General features: G+C 37.9%; 1 protein-coding gene across 2 annotated transcripts in view; it reads right to left on the bottom strand.

The window, feature by feature from the left end:
- Positions 1-12,725, bottom strand: part of WAPL (WAPL cohesin release factor) — an 80,343-nt gene that overhangs the window by 53,152 nt on the left and 14,466 nt on the right. For both annotated transcript variants that reach the window (XM_059397946.1, XM_059397945.1), the window contains exon 3: positions 2,163-3,206. In XM_059397946.1, coding sequence (XP_059253929.1) covers positions 2,163-3,206 — 1,044 coding nt within the window. The remainder of the gene's footprint in view (positions 1-2,162; positions 3,207-12,725) is intronic.

The raw sequence follows: 12,725 nt of genomic DNA on the forward strand, positions 1-12,725 counted from the left end.
CTCAGTTGACAAAATACTCCTAACAGTATAAAGTTTCATTTTGCTATTCTCACCCTCCTGCTTGCTCCCTACTCAAGGAGAAAATCAGAAACCTAGTTACAGTGTATGTGCTTCAGTTTTATTTTGTGTAAATGGCAAAATCAATTCTTTAGTAAAATAACTGTTGGATATCTATGGACACCGACATTAAAATGGTCTAGTTTAAATACACACACACATACACACAGTATCAGGTGGTATTCACCTTTAACATTTTTCTAGAACTTAAGTATACTGAATCATGCTGGCCTTCAAAGAATGTCTGTTTACATCTACAAAAACCACATTAAAAAAAAAAGATAGCTATCCTTGGCAACAGATGGAAAATGACCCCAGTACAATGTAGCTCAATGATTTGTGGGTCTTCAAAAAAAAAAATAACCCAAGAATTAGATTAATTCCTAAATGGTTATACTTATTCCAGCCGAAACAAAAGAAGAAAAATAGGAGGGCTTTTTGCTAGCCCAACCTTAAAAATGTTTGCTATTTCATACTTCATATTAACACCCAAATTCCAACTTTGGGTGTATCAATCAAATGGTCTCTAATTTTTAAATTTTATTTGGTAGCAACATAAAGTTTATGAAAGGGGCGCCTAATGATTTCACATTTCAATGCTTAAAGTTTTATGACCTGGGGAGCCTGGGTGGCTCAGTGGGTTAAGCCTCTGCCTTCGGCTCAGGTCATGTTCCCAGGGTCCTGGGATCAAACCCCAAGTCAGGTTCTCTGCTCAGCAGGGAGCCTGCTTCCTTCTCTCTCTGCCTGCCTCTCTGCCTACTTGTCATCTCTGTCTGTCAAATAAATAAATAAAATCTTTAAAAAAAAAAAAAAAAGCTTTATGACCTCAAAATGTAAATTTCTGCCACAGATTTTCAATTGCTGATTAAGATAACTTGCTATCAAGGTTAGCAATAAGAACTAAGTAAACTGCAGGGAGACAGGAGCTCAGGTTTCGTACATAATTACTTATCATCCTCCTGAGAAAGCAACTGTAAAGCTGTCTGCCCAGTCAGATCACATGTGACTAGCAAGGCTGCTGCAACTTCAGTTCTCCAAAAGAAATTCAAGACCGCACTAGATGAATTCTGACAATACCCTTATTTATTTTTGCAATGGAAGTAAGAAGTGAGCCTCGGGGACTATATAATTCTAGTTTTAAAGACTGACTCTAATCTAACAAAACTAATTTTAAGCCAAATACAACAAAAAGGTAGGTAGTCTCAAGTATGACTTATAATGTACAAGTGAATCTATATGTAAGAATACTATCAGAATTCTAACTCACCATAATGATATTTCTTGTATGACTTAATAGGACAAAAGCTTTATTTAGTAAACAAATACAGAAAAAGTATGTATTTGGTTAAATATATATAAATATAGCTCCTGTATCCCAGAGGCTTTCACTTACTCTTCCTCACTCAACAATCAATCTACTTCACAAAGCCCTTGTCTGGTAAAGCTATCATACTTCTTTTGTCTCTCTCAGTAGACTATCAACTCCTTGAGAGCCTCTAATCATTACTGGCCCTACAACCTAAGAGACAAATTAAATGTCACTGTTAAGATTAAATAAATACTTAACCAGCACTTTTCAATTTTATTAAATCAACTCAAGAGGATGATTTTTAAGATTAAGACTTAAGATTTCTTGAGAATGTTTTAAACATTTGTTAGTTGATTAGTTTTGAGACAACTACAAAGGCTTTTCATCAATTTTAATTTTCTAATTTTTCCCTCACCACAAACCATCTATTATCAGTGTAGTTCTAAATGTCCAAAATCTACCCTAAGTCTGCATTTGGATTTTCAAAGCTGAAACATTAAGATGTCTAGAACCCCTATACACACACTCTTAAAAATTCTCAAGTGCTAATAGCAGAATTAAAACACAAACAAAAAGATTCCAATCTATAAATCAATCCTTACAATGTGGAACTTTATTAACATTTAAAATGTTGTGCCTCTGGATGAAATGCTATACCTGTACCTCAGGTAATGTGTGGTCCTACACAGTACTTCTATTAAAATTGAACATAACAAGTTAAAATTAAGTATCTAGGCAGAAGCTAGCTGATTTAATCCTGAAAAACATTTATTTATAATTTTTCTTAAAGTCTTACCTGTATTATTAGCACTAGACTGACTGTCCTGGGAATTATCATTGCTTTCAGGAGGAGGCTGCAAGGAGGGGGATGGAGCTGTTTTAGTTCTTTTTTTGCTTGTCTTTCTTTCCACTTGACAGTCCTCTTCATCATCATCTTCACTTTCACTAAGATCATCAAACCCAAAATACTTAATTTTGTAATTAGAACTCCCAGAGCCTCCTTCATCACCTCCTGTCTCATCATGATCTTCAAAACCAAAAAATTCAAGTTTAACATCCTTTTTAGATTTAGTATTACTAGGTCGAAATCTAGTAGTGGTCTTAGAAGTTGCAATATCTGCCTTTTTTCTTAGACGGCCAGCTTCTCCCAAATCTGCAGGGGTTGATGCAGTGAACTCATCCATGCTACGTTCCATAGTATCCTGTATGGTAACATTACAAACTGACAAGCAAGATGGATGTAAAACAGTGTAATCTCTAGTCCGTCCAACCGTCCCTCTGAAACTGGTCCCAGAACTTACACTGCCTTTCTTTGCCTGATTCAGGCCATCTTTATTTGTTTCACTGTTTGCTTTGGCTAAGGCCTGACTGGTGCCGTCCATTAGCTTATCAAAATTTGATGCTCCTTGTGAGGATTTCGCTTTATTGGCCCTACAGTACGTCCTACAGTTGCTTGGCCTAAGAACACTTTGCACGATGTCTTCCTCAATGGCTTCATTTAGATTTTCCAACCGGTTTTTAAAATCCTCATCCTTCATCTCCAAAAGAGGATCACTATCCAAACTTAAAAGACAATCTTCTGATCTGATATCTTCAAAATCATTATCCCATTCATATAAACCAGTTCTTACAGATCCCTTAATCGGAGATATTTCTGATGGAGATTCTGATCTTTTTCCAAGTTGGGAGTTCCAAGTATCATTTGTTTCCTTGATTTCATCAGCTTTGTATCCAGAAGCTACAGTTGTTTCTGCACTGGGTTTCTTTGTACTATCTTCAGCATTTCTGTAAATATGGTGACTATTCTTTTCATATTCTTCACTAAAATTCTCCATTTTATCTGTAAAAATTAAAAATGAGGATAAAAAGATAAGTGACATCAATGTAAACATTAACAAATGGGAGTATCTAGCTACTTAAGAATACAGAATCAATTAATCTTAAAATAACTACAGTAATGTTAAATTATGAAGAAACTGATGGATGTTTACATATCTGACATTTCCACTTTCACTTTTATTTTGGGGGAAAGGAGGTGAGGAAGAGGGAGAGAATCCTAAGCAGGCTGACACCCAGCACGGAGGCCTGCACAGGCTAGATCTCACAATTCTGAGGATCGTGACCTGAGCCAAAATTAGAGGAGTTGGATGCTTAACTGACTGAGCCATGTAGACTTAGCATAGAGCTCTCATGTCTTTTAATGACCTCTCCCTAGTCATTCAAGTCCCTTAAATTTGTTAAAATTAATTCAAGAGGGTCACCTGGGTGGCTCAGTGGGTTAAAGCCTCTGCTTTCAGCTTAGGTCATGATCTCAGAGTCCTGGAGCCCCACATCAGGTTTCTGCTTGGAAGGGAGCCTACTTACCCCCCCACCCCCCCCACCTGTCTCTCTGCCTACTTATGATCTGTCAAATAAATAAATAAATAAAATCTTTTAAAAAATTAATTCAAGAGATTTCAACAGTGTTAAGCAAACAGATCAATTCAGAATTAAATGACTCAGCCAAATCTTCTCAGCAGTATTACAGGTTTTGCAAATAAAAACCTTAAATTGAGATTTACTTAGTATACCTAAATAGTGTAAGGCAGGGGCCACCTGGGTGGCTCAGTCAGTTAAGCATCTGCTTTTGGCTCAGATCGTAATCCCAGGGTCCTGGAATCAAAGTCCCCCCTGGGCTCCCTGCTCAACAGGGAGTCTGCTTCTCCCTCTCCCTCTGCTTGTATGCTCTATTCAAATAAATAAATAAAACATTAAAAAAAAAAAGTGTAACACAATAAATGACAACATTCTGGCAATGTGTTTCTCTGAGTTAAGGATGCCCATAAGGCATGCCAGCTCTGTCTAGAAACCTGTCTCAAAGTCAAGTTTCTTTTGCTATTCCTGCTTTCTACTCTTTCTCCTAATCCTAAATGCCATATACATATAACTTCAAAGATTTTTTTTCTTTTTTAACAGTAGTTCTGGTGCCTAAGTGACTACAGTGGCTTATTTATGCATATCAGGAAATAGCAAACCTTAAACTTCCTATTCACTTTGTACTTGGGGAATTCACTTTTGCTATCTTTAATTTTTATCATCAGAAACATTTTTTGTTAACCTTTCTAAATGAGAGATGGAAATATGATTCAAACTGGTATTATAATTAATTCTCCCAATACTCAGTGGTAGAGAAACACTGGCAAAATGTTTATGCCAAACAATAGAAGTATTTAAAAAGTGCACTTACATTTAAGAAAAGCCAATTACAGATCTCAATTAACAAACCATCAAGTATAAGCAAAGGGATGATTACATAAATTCAACGCACAATTTTTAATACTACCCAACGGGTTTAAACATAATTTAACTTGTTAGATTTATACTTACCTACCTTTAGAAGGCATCTAATACCTGTTTTATTCTTAGACATTTCCCAGCAGAAGGAACTACAGTTTTCATTATCTCAGAAGTACCAATCACTAAGCCTAAAATACTGAAAAGCTAAAAATTAAAAGCTGATTCTGACAGCTGATACTTTGAAAGAGAAAGAATCAAAGCCAAGATTAAAAACAAACCAGAAAATATACCACCACTGCTTTTACTATCAAATGGAAAGAGCACTGGTAGTGGAGTCTGGAAGCTTGTGTTGCCCTGGCTAAACTAGCTCTCTAGAGCCCAAGCAAGACCCCTAAACTTTGAGAGTTTCCCTGAGGGCTTCAATTTCTCTCAAAAGGGAAGCCACTGACCTAGACTACATTACAGCATTACTGAAGGAATTATTTCCTAATAAATAGCTTATGGGAGTACTCATATATTTAGCTACACAAAGGTCTGTGACAGGTAATTAAATGCTATATTACATGACGTGTGTTTTTTTTTTTTTTTTTTAAAGAGGGAGGTGGAGAGAGGTGGGACAGAGGGAGAGCGAGGGAATCCTAAAAAGAGGTTCCACAGCCAGCTGGAGGCCTGGGCTCAATCTCATAATTCCGAGATCACAACCTGAGCAGAAATTAAGAGTTGATGCTTCACCAACTGAGCCACGCAGGCACCCCTACACATCACTCTCATAACTGCAGAGCATTCTACTGTCTTAATGTCACAAAATTTATTTAGGCTGTATCTAGTTGTTTTATGTAGTAAGTATCTTTCTGACTTAAAAAGTTTCTGTGAACAATAAATGTTAGTATCCCTATTTTTAAAAAACTACATCAGGGGTGCCTGGGTGGCTTAGATGGTTAAACGTCTGCCTTCAGCTCAGGTCATAATCCCAGGGTCCTGGATTGAGCCCTCCATCAGGCTCCCTAGCGGGGAGCCTGTTACTCCCCCTCCCTCTAATGCTCCCCCTGCTTGTGCTCTCACTCTGTCAAGTAAATAAATAAAATCTTTTAAAAAACAAACAAACAAAAAAAACCCTACTTTTAAAAGTTTTTTTTTAATTTTTTTAAAGTTTATTTTTAGAAGTTTCACTTTTATTACTCCCATTTCTCCTACAATCAGAGAGAATACATGTTGTTACATGTATTTATTCCCATAAATAAGCTATCTTTCATATGCCTAACTTTGTTGTGAGCTTACATGTAATCTATTTTAAGTACAAAAAGTAATAAAGACTCCTATGGAAAATATTCTCACAGAAGTTATAAATTGGGGCACCTGGATGGTTTAGTTGCTTAAGAACCAGACTCTTAGCTTTGGCTCAGGTCAGGACCTCAGGGTCCTGGGATCAAGTCATGTTCAAGCTCGGCGCTCAGGGCAGTCTGCTTATCCTTCCCCCACATTGTTCTCTCTCAAATAAATATATAAAACCTTTTTAAAAATAAATAAAAGTTGGGGCGCCTGGGTGGCTCAGTGGGTTAAGCTTCTGACTTCGGTTCAGGTCATGGTCTCAGGGTCTGGGGATCAAGCCCCGCATCAGGCTCCATGCTCTGTGAGCCTGCTTCTCTCTCTCTCCCTCCTCCCCTTGCTGGGCTCTCTCTGCCAAATAAATATATAAAATCTTCAAAGAAAAAAAAATCGGGCGCCAGGGTGGCTCAGGGGGCTAAGCCGCTGCCTTCGGCTCAGGTCATGATCCCAGGGTCCTGGGATCAAGTCCCGCATTGGGCTCTCTGCTCAGCGGGGAGCCTGCTTCCTCCTCTCTCTCTGCCTCCTTGTGATCTCTGTCTGTCAAATAAATAAATAAAATTAAAAAAAAAAAACAACAACAACAACATCAATGAAATGTGAATATTCATTAGCAGGCCAGTCAATAAAGTGGTCTGCTTATACAAATAAATACTTCAGGGACGCCTGGGTGGCTCAGTGGGTTAAAGCCTCTGCCTTCACCTCAGGTCATGATTCCAGGGTCCTCAGATCAAGCCCCGCATCGGGATCCCTGCTCAGCAGGGAGCCTGCTTCCCCCTCCCTCTGCCTGTCTCTCTGCCTACTTGTGATCTCTGTGTGTCAAATAAATATAAATAAAATCTTTAAACAAGGGACGCCTGGGTGGCTCAGAGGGTTAAGCCGCTGCCTTCAGCTCAGGTCATGATCTCAGGGTCCCGGGATCGAGTCCCACATCAAGCTCTCTGCTCAGTAGGGAGCCTGCTTCCCTCTCTCTCTCTCTCTGCCTGCCTCTCTGTCTACTTGTGATCTCTCTCTGTCAAATAAATAAATAAAATATTAAAAAAAAATCTTTAAACAAAAATACATCAGAGAAACAAAAATAAAACTATACTTCTGTAGGAGCATATCTTAGTATAACTACAAAGGATAATTTGGTAATATCTTTCATTTTTTAATTTCTTTTAAGATCTTATTTATTTGACAGAGAGAGAGAGAGAGAGCATGCGCACAAGTAGGGGGAAGCAGCAGGCAGAGGGAGAGGGAGAAGCCGGCTCCCCACTGAGCAGGGAGCCTGATGTGCGGCTGAATTCCACGACCCTGAGATCAGGACCTGAGGTGAAGACAGACCCTTAATCGACTGAGCCACCCAGGTGCGTGGTAGTATCTTTTAAAATTAGAAATCTATACGTCAAAGAAATGAACTTACCCTTGAAGCCAGCAGTTTTATTTAAAACCATTTACTCTATAAATAATAAACACGAAATAAAATAAGTAACAAGGAAACTCATTACAACTTTCCTGGTTTTTGCCTTCATAAACAATACAAACACCTATCAATAAAGAACTAAATTATCATACAGCCACATATCTAAATGCTATGTAGCTATTAAAAAAGAATGAGGCAGATCTACATTATGTACAGATAGGGTTGCCCTGAGGGATAGGGATGATGGAAAAGACTTTCCTGTCTCTTGAATTGTATACTGTCTAAAAACAGGCTGTTCAAAAGCTTAAAACATAATAACTGGCAAAGGTACATATTATATACCTTGAAGACTAAGAACAGTACAGGGCACCTGGACGGCTCAGTTAGTTAAGCATCATGATCTCAAGGTCCTGATTGAGTTGACTGCTTAAAATTCTCTGTCCCTCCACTGCCCCCTACAAAAAGAGTAACAATGGTACCAGACACAGGGCTGGATCCCACTACCCCAAGATCAGACACCCAACCAACTATGCCACTCGGGTATCCCTGGAGTCGTTATCTTTTTTTTTTTTTAAGATTTTATTTATTTATTTGACAGAGAGAGATCACAAGCAGGCAGAGAGGCAGGCAGAGAGAGAGAGAGAGGAGGAAGCAGGCTCCCCGCTGAGCGGCGAGCCCGATGCGGGACTCGTTCCCAGGAACCTGAGATCATGACCTGAGCCGAAGGCAGCACCCTAACCCACTGAGCCACCCAGGCGCCCCTGGAGTCCTTATCTTTTAAAGAATTATATTTATGTAGGGAATTTGCTTCAAAATAATCCATTATAAAAAGGGAAAAGGTAGGGATAAAAATAAGACAAGACTGACTATGAATTGTTTACTGAAGCTACATAACAGACACATCTGTGTAACCGTATGCTATTTGCTATAGACTAACAACATATATATACACATATACAACATATATACTTCTTCCACCATCTTATAAGAAAGTAAAGATATTTCCTTTTACTTTTACCAAACGCATCATTACACAGGTGAGAAAAAAGAGGCTCAGAGAAGCCAATGACAGCAACAGTTATCAACTAAGCCAATATCCAAAAGACCTAATTAAAAAGCCCAGTTCTTGTCGGAGGCAGGCCCCTGGCCAGGGCGGCCTCCGCCATTAAAAGATGGCGCCTGTTTAGTTGCCAGGTTAGGATTGCCTCGTGAGACTAAGTGAAACGCCCAAAGAGGAAGTAAACAGCATTGGTTGCTAGCGAAGTTGTTCGTTTAGGTGCACGGCCTGATTCGCTCCCTCCTGTAACCTGCTCGCTGATTGGTCATGTAAACGTATATAAGTGTGTAGACTTGCTGAAATGAGAGAGAGAAGATACATCTGAACTGGGGCTTCTTGTCGTCCTTGCAGGTCGAGGGCGATAAGTTCTATTACATTAAACTACCTAGAAGGGTAGTCGCTGAAAACTGCAATACTAAAGCAGGTAAACCATCTTAATCCACATTAACAGAAAAGATCCAGATTAAACATCTAATGTTTTGGCTAGATGAATCAAGTGATGTGCTGAGGACTAGATTTAAACAAAACCTGACTAAGGAGACTGTACAGACAGAGAAGCAGCTTTGGAGATCATTATTCATCAAATACAGAGGAGGTAACTAGAAAAGTTAATTTACGGGGTAAAGGGGAACCTCCATTACAAACAAGCTGCCTTTTTTCTTTTTTTGTTTGTTTCAAGCTGTCTTTAATTATCAGGGTTGTTGTCATGAGAAGAGGGAACAAACTTATTCAATGTGTAGAAATCATTCAATTCATACAAACTGTAAGGGCTGAGAGCAGGAACATTAACGTTAAATTAGAAGTCTCCAAAGGGAATGCCTAGGGGAAAGAGTATACTCCCTTGTAATAAAAGAAGTATGTGATAAAGTGGGACTTAATTAAAATCAGTTAACTTCTACTCTGCAAAAGACACTGTTAAGAGAATGCGAAGACAAGCCACAGACCCAGAAAAAATGTCTGCACTAAATATACCTACAAAAGATCTTTATCCAAAATATATAAAGAACTCTTTAAATTCAACAAGAAAATAAACAACCCAATTACAAATGAGCAAAAAAATAAACAGGTATCAGCAAAGAAACTACTCTGATATCAAATAAGCACATGAAAAATGCTCATTGGTAGTCATTAGGGAAATGCAAAAGGCCAATTTAATTTCCTTAATATATTAAAAATTCTTATGCATGAGCAAGTCAACATCTCAGTAAAAACAGAAGTTAGAAACATAAAGAAGCAATTTAAAGAAAAATATAAATGAATAACTTATGAAAAAGTATTTTATTTCATTCACAATTAAAAATCAAAGTAAAAAAAAAAAGTACAGGGGCACCTGGATGGCTGTCAGTGGAGCGGGCAACTCTTGATCTTGGGGTTGCGAGTTCAAGCCCCATGTTAGATGCAGAGATTACTTTTAAAAATATATATTAAAGAAAAAAAATTAAAAATAAAAAAGTACATGGGACACCGGTGTGGCTCAGTTGCTTAAGGGTCTGATTCCTGATTCTGGCTCAGGTCATGATCTCAGGGTCCTGAGATAGAACACTGCATCCAGCTCCATGCTGGGCATGGACCCTGCTTGGGATTCACTCCCTTCCTCCCTCTCCCTTTGCCGACCCCTGAACCCCCGCAAACACATACTTGCTCCACCTCTCTCTCCTAAAAAAAAAAAAGGGGGCGCCTGGGTGGCTCAGTGGGTTAGGCCGCTGCCTTCGGCTCAGGTCATGATCTCAGGGTCCTCTCTCTCTCTCTCTGCCTGCCTTTCTGCCTACTTGTGATCTCTCTCTGTCAAATAAATAAATAAAATCTTTAAAAAAAAAAAAAAAAGTACACAATGTTATATGTTAATTATATCTCAATAAAGTTGAGGAAAAAACAAAGTTGAACTATATTTATACCTACTAAGCCCTAAGTATATGCCCCATACTGTTATACTTTCTACATATTAATTCATTTGACTAATAGCAACCATCTGAGGTAGGCACTATTATTACAAGTTCATAAGACTTTATCCACAATTGCAACACCCAAAAAGCTCTGAAAACTAAGTTTTCTCATAATACATTCTGAAGCAAAACCTGACCTCACCTAAGTGAGACTATTTAAATAAATACAAATACTTCAGAATTTATTTTCTTTTTCTGAACAAACATGGTGTTCAATTAGAGTGCCGCCTCAGACTCTGACAGGCAATATTAATATAAAATATATACACTTCCGGGCGCCTGGGTGGCTCAGTGGGTTAAGCCGCTGCCTTCGGCTCGGGTCGTGATCTCAGGGTCCTGGGATCAAGCCCCACGTCAGGCTCTCTGCTCAGCAGGGAGCCTGCTTCCTCCTCTCTCTCTCTCTGCCTGTCTCTCTGCCTACTTGTGATCTCTGACAAATAAATAAATAAAATCTTTAAAAATATATATATATATATATACACTTCCTATATTCCAAAATCATCCTAAATTCCAAGACAAATCTGGCCCCGAAGGTTTTACATAAGGAAATGTGAACCTGTACCCCATTTTGCAAATTAAATATAACAGATATAAGTTACTAGTTGATAGTCATAGAGTTATTAAGTGGTATTTGAAAAATAAAGCAACTTAAAAAAGAGAACAAAAATATGAAAGCAACCCAAAAGTCTCATATCAACAATGACCCATTTAAGAAATTTACAGCACATAGATACTGACATAACCATGCAGCAGTATTTTTCTTTTAAACCCTAACTCTAACATATAGCATTCATATTTGATAAATTATGCACTATTAATTGTGCAAATAATCTAGGGGAATTTTTAAATACCTAGAGCATGACAATCACAGAGAATTCTTAGAAGTTTAAGTAGATATACATTTTTGTACAAAGAATTATGAAAAGGATGACCATTAAAAGGCTAAGCATAAGTATGTTCATTAGGATAAAATTCTGAAGGGGAGGTGGTATAGAAATATTTCAAAAAGAAAAAGGAGTACTGTAAATCATCTATCTGGCTGTTAAAAAAAGAACTTGTTCTTTTATTATTATTTAATATATGAAAATAAACAGTAAATAATTACAGCACTTGCAAGTAACAAAGGGATTATGATAAAAGGCAAGAGAGCAGTTATTCTGGACTGAAGGAAGGGACAGATGGAAGAGATTCTAGAGTGGTTGCCAAAATTTATTTCTTAATGTGGGTGTTGGTCATAAGGGTGTTGCTCTCATAATTCATTAAACTAAGCATATTGTTATGCATTACATTGTGTGGTTTTCCATATCTGTGTTTTATTTTACAATAAAAAGGTTAAAAAAATCACTGATACTTATACTGAGTGTTAGTTTTACTTTAAAATTATATTATTTCATAGGAAATTATACCCTTTGCAACCATTTAAATTTATGATCAATGTTTTCATGACCAGCGATCCCGTCCTAGGTACTTATCCAAGAGAAATGAGGACATATGTCTAACAAAAATCTCAATGTGACAGTTTATAGCAGCTTCACTCATAACTGCCCCAAACTGAAAACCATCTAAATGTCCTCCAACTAATGAATGAATTACGGTATATATATAATAGAATACTACTCAGCAATCAAAAAGGAATGAACTACTGTTACATGGAACTGTCTTTAAAAGCATTATGCTAACTCAAAGACACCAGGCTGATAAGGCTATATACCATGATCACATGTATAGGACATTCTGAAAAAGATAAAAACCAGAGACAGAAAACAGATCAGTGAATGCCAGGGCCTGGAAGTAAGAGAAGGAACTAACCAAAAAGAAGCATGAAGGAACTTTCGAGATAACAGAAATATTCTGTATCTTGGTAATAATTACACAAATGTATGTATTTCCACAGAACTTAGCAGTTTTGTTTTAAGATATTACATCAAGTATTTTCCACTTGTCCTTCCAGATCCACTCTCCACCCTGATCTTAGCCCTCTCAGGAGGCTGACCTGTATCAAAGTCCCCTTACTTCTTCTACTGGGTTCTACCCATGAGGACCCCCAGCAGGACAAAGGAGGGAAGGAGGAAACAGGTTCAGGTACATTACCCCTCCAGCCCTTTGCTTATGAAGCCCCTCAACAGAATACTGTTCCTCTTAAGGTGGCCTCCACTATAAGACTCAAATGATTTCTTGTCCCTGTGAAAATGGGTGATAATAGCTTCACTGCAGCTAACCAAGTCGACAACACCATTTTTTGTGCTTTCCCTAACATTCTCCCCACACTTTTCTAAATAGCTCCTTTATATTTTCCTGGTGTTAGCCTAATTAGGACACACAACCTATTTTCAGTGGGAACCTTGACTAATAAAT

Source organism: Mustela nigripes, chromosome 4, assembly GCF_022355385.1.
Source record: "Mustela nigripes isolate SB6536 chromosome 4, MUSNIG.SB6536, whole genome shotgun sequence".
Classification (NCBI taxonomy): domain Eukaryota; kingdom Metazoa; phylum Chordata; class Mammalia; order Carnivora; family Mustelidae; genus Mustela; species Mustela nigripes.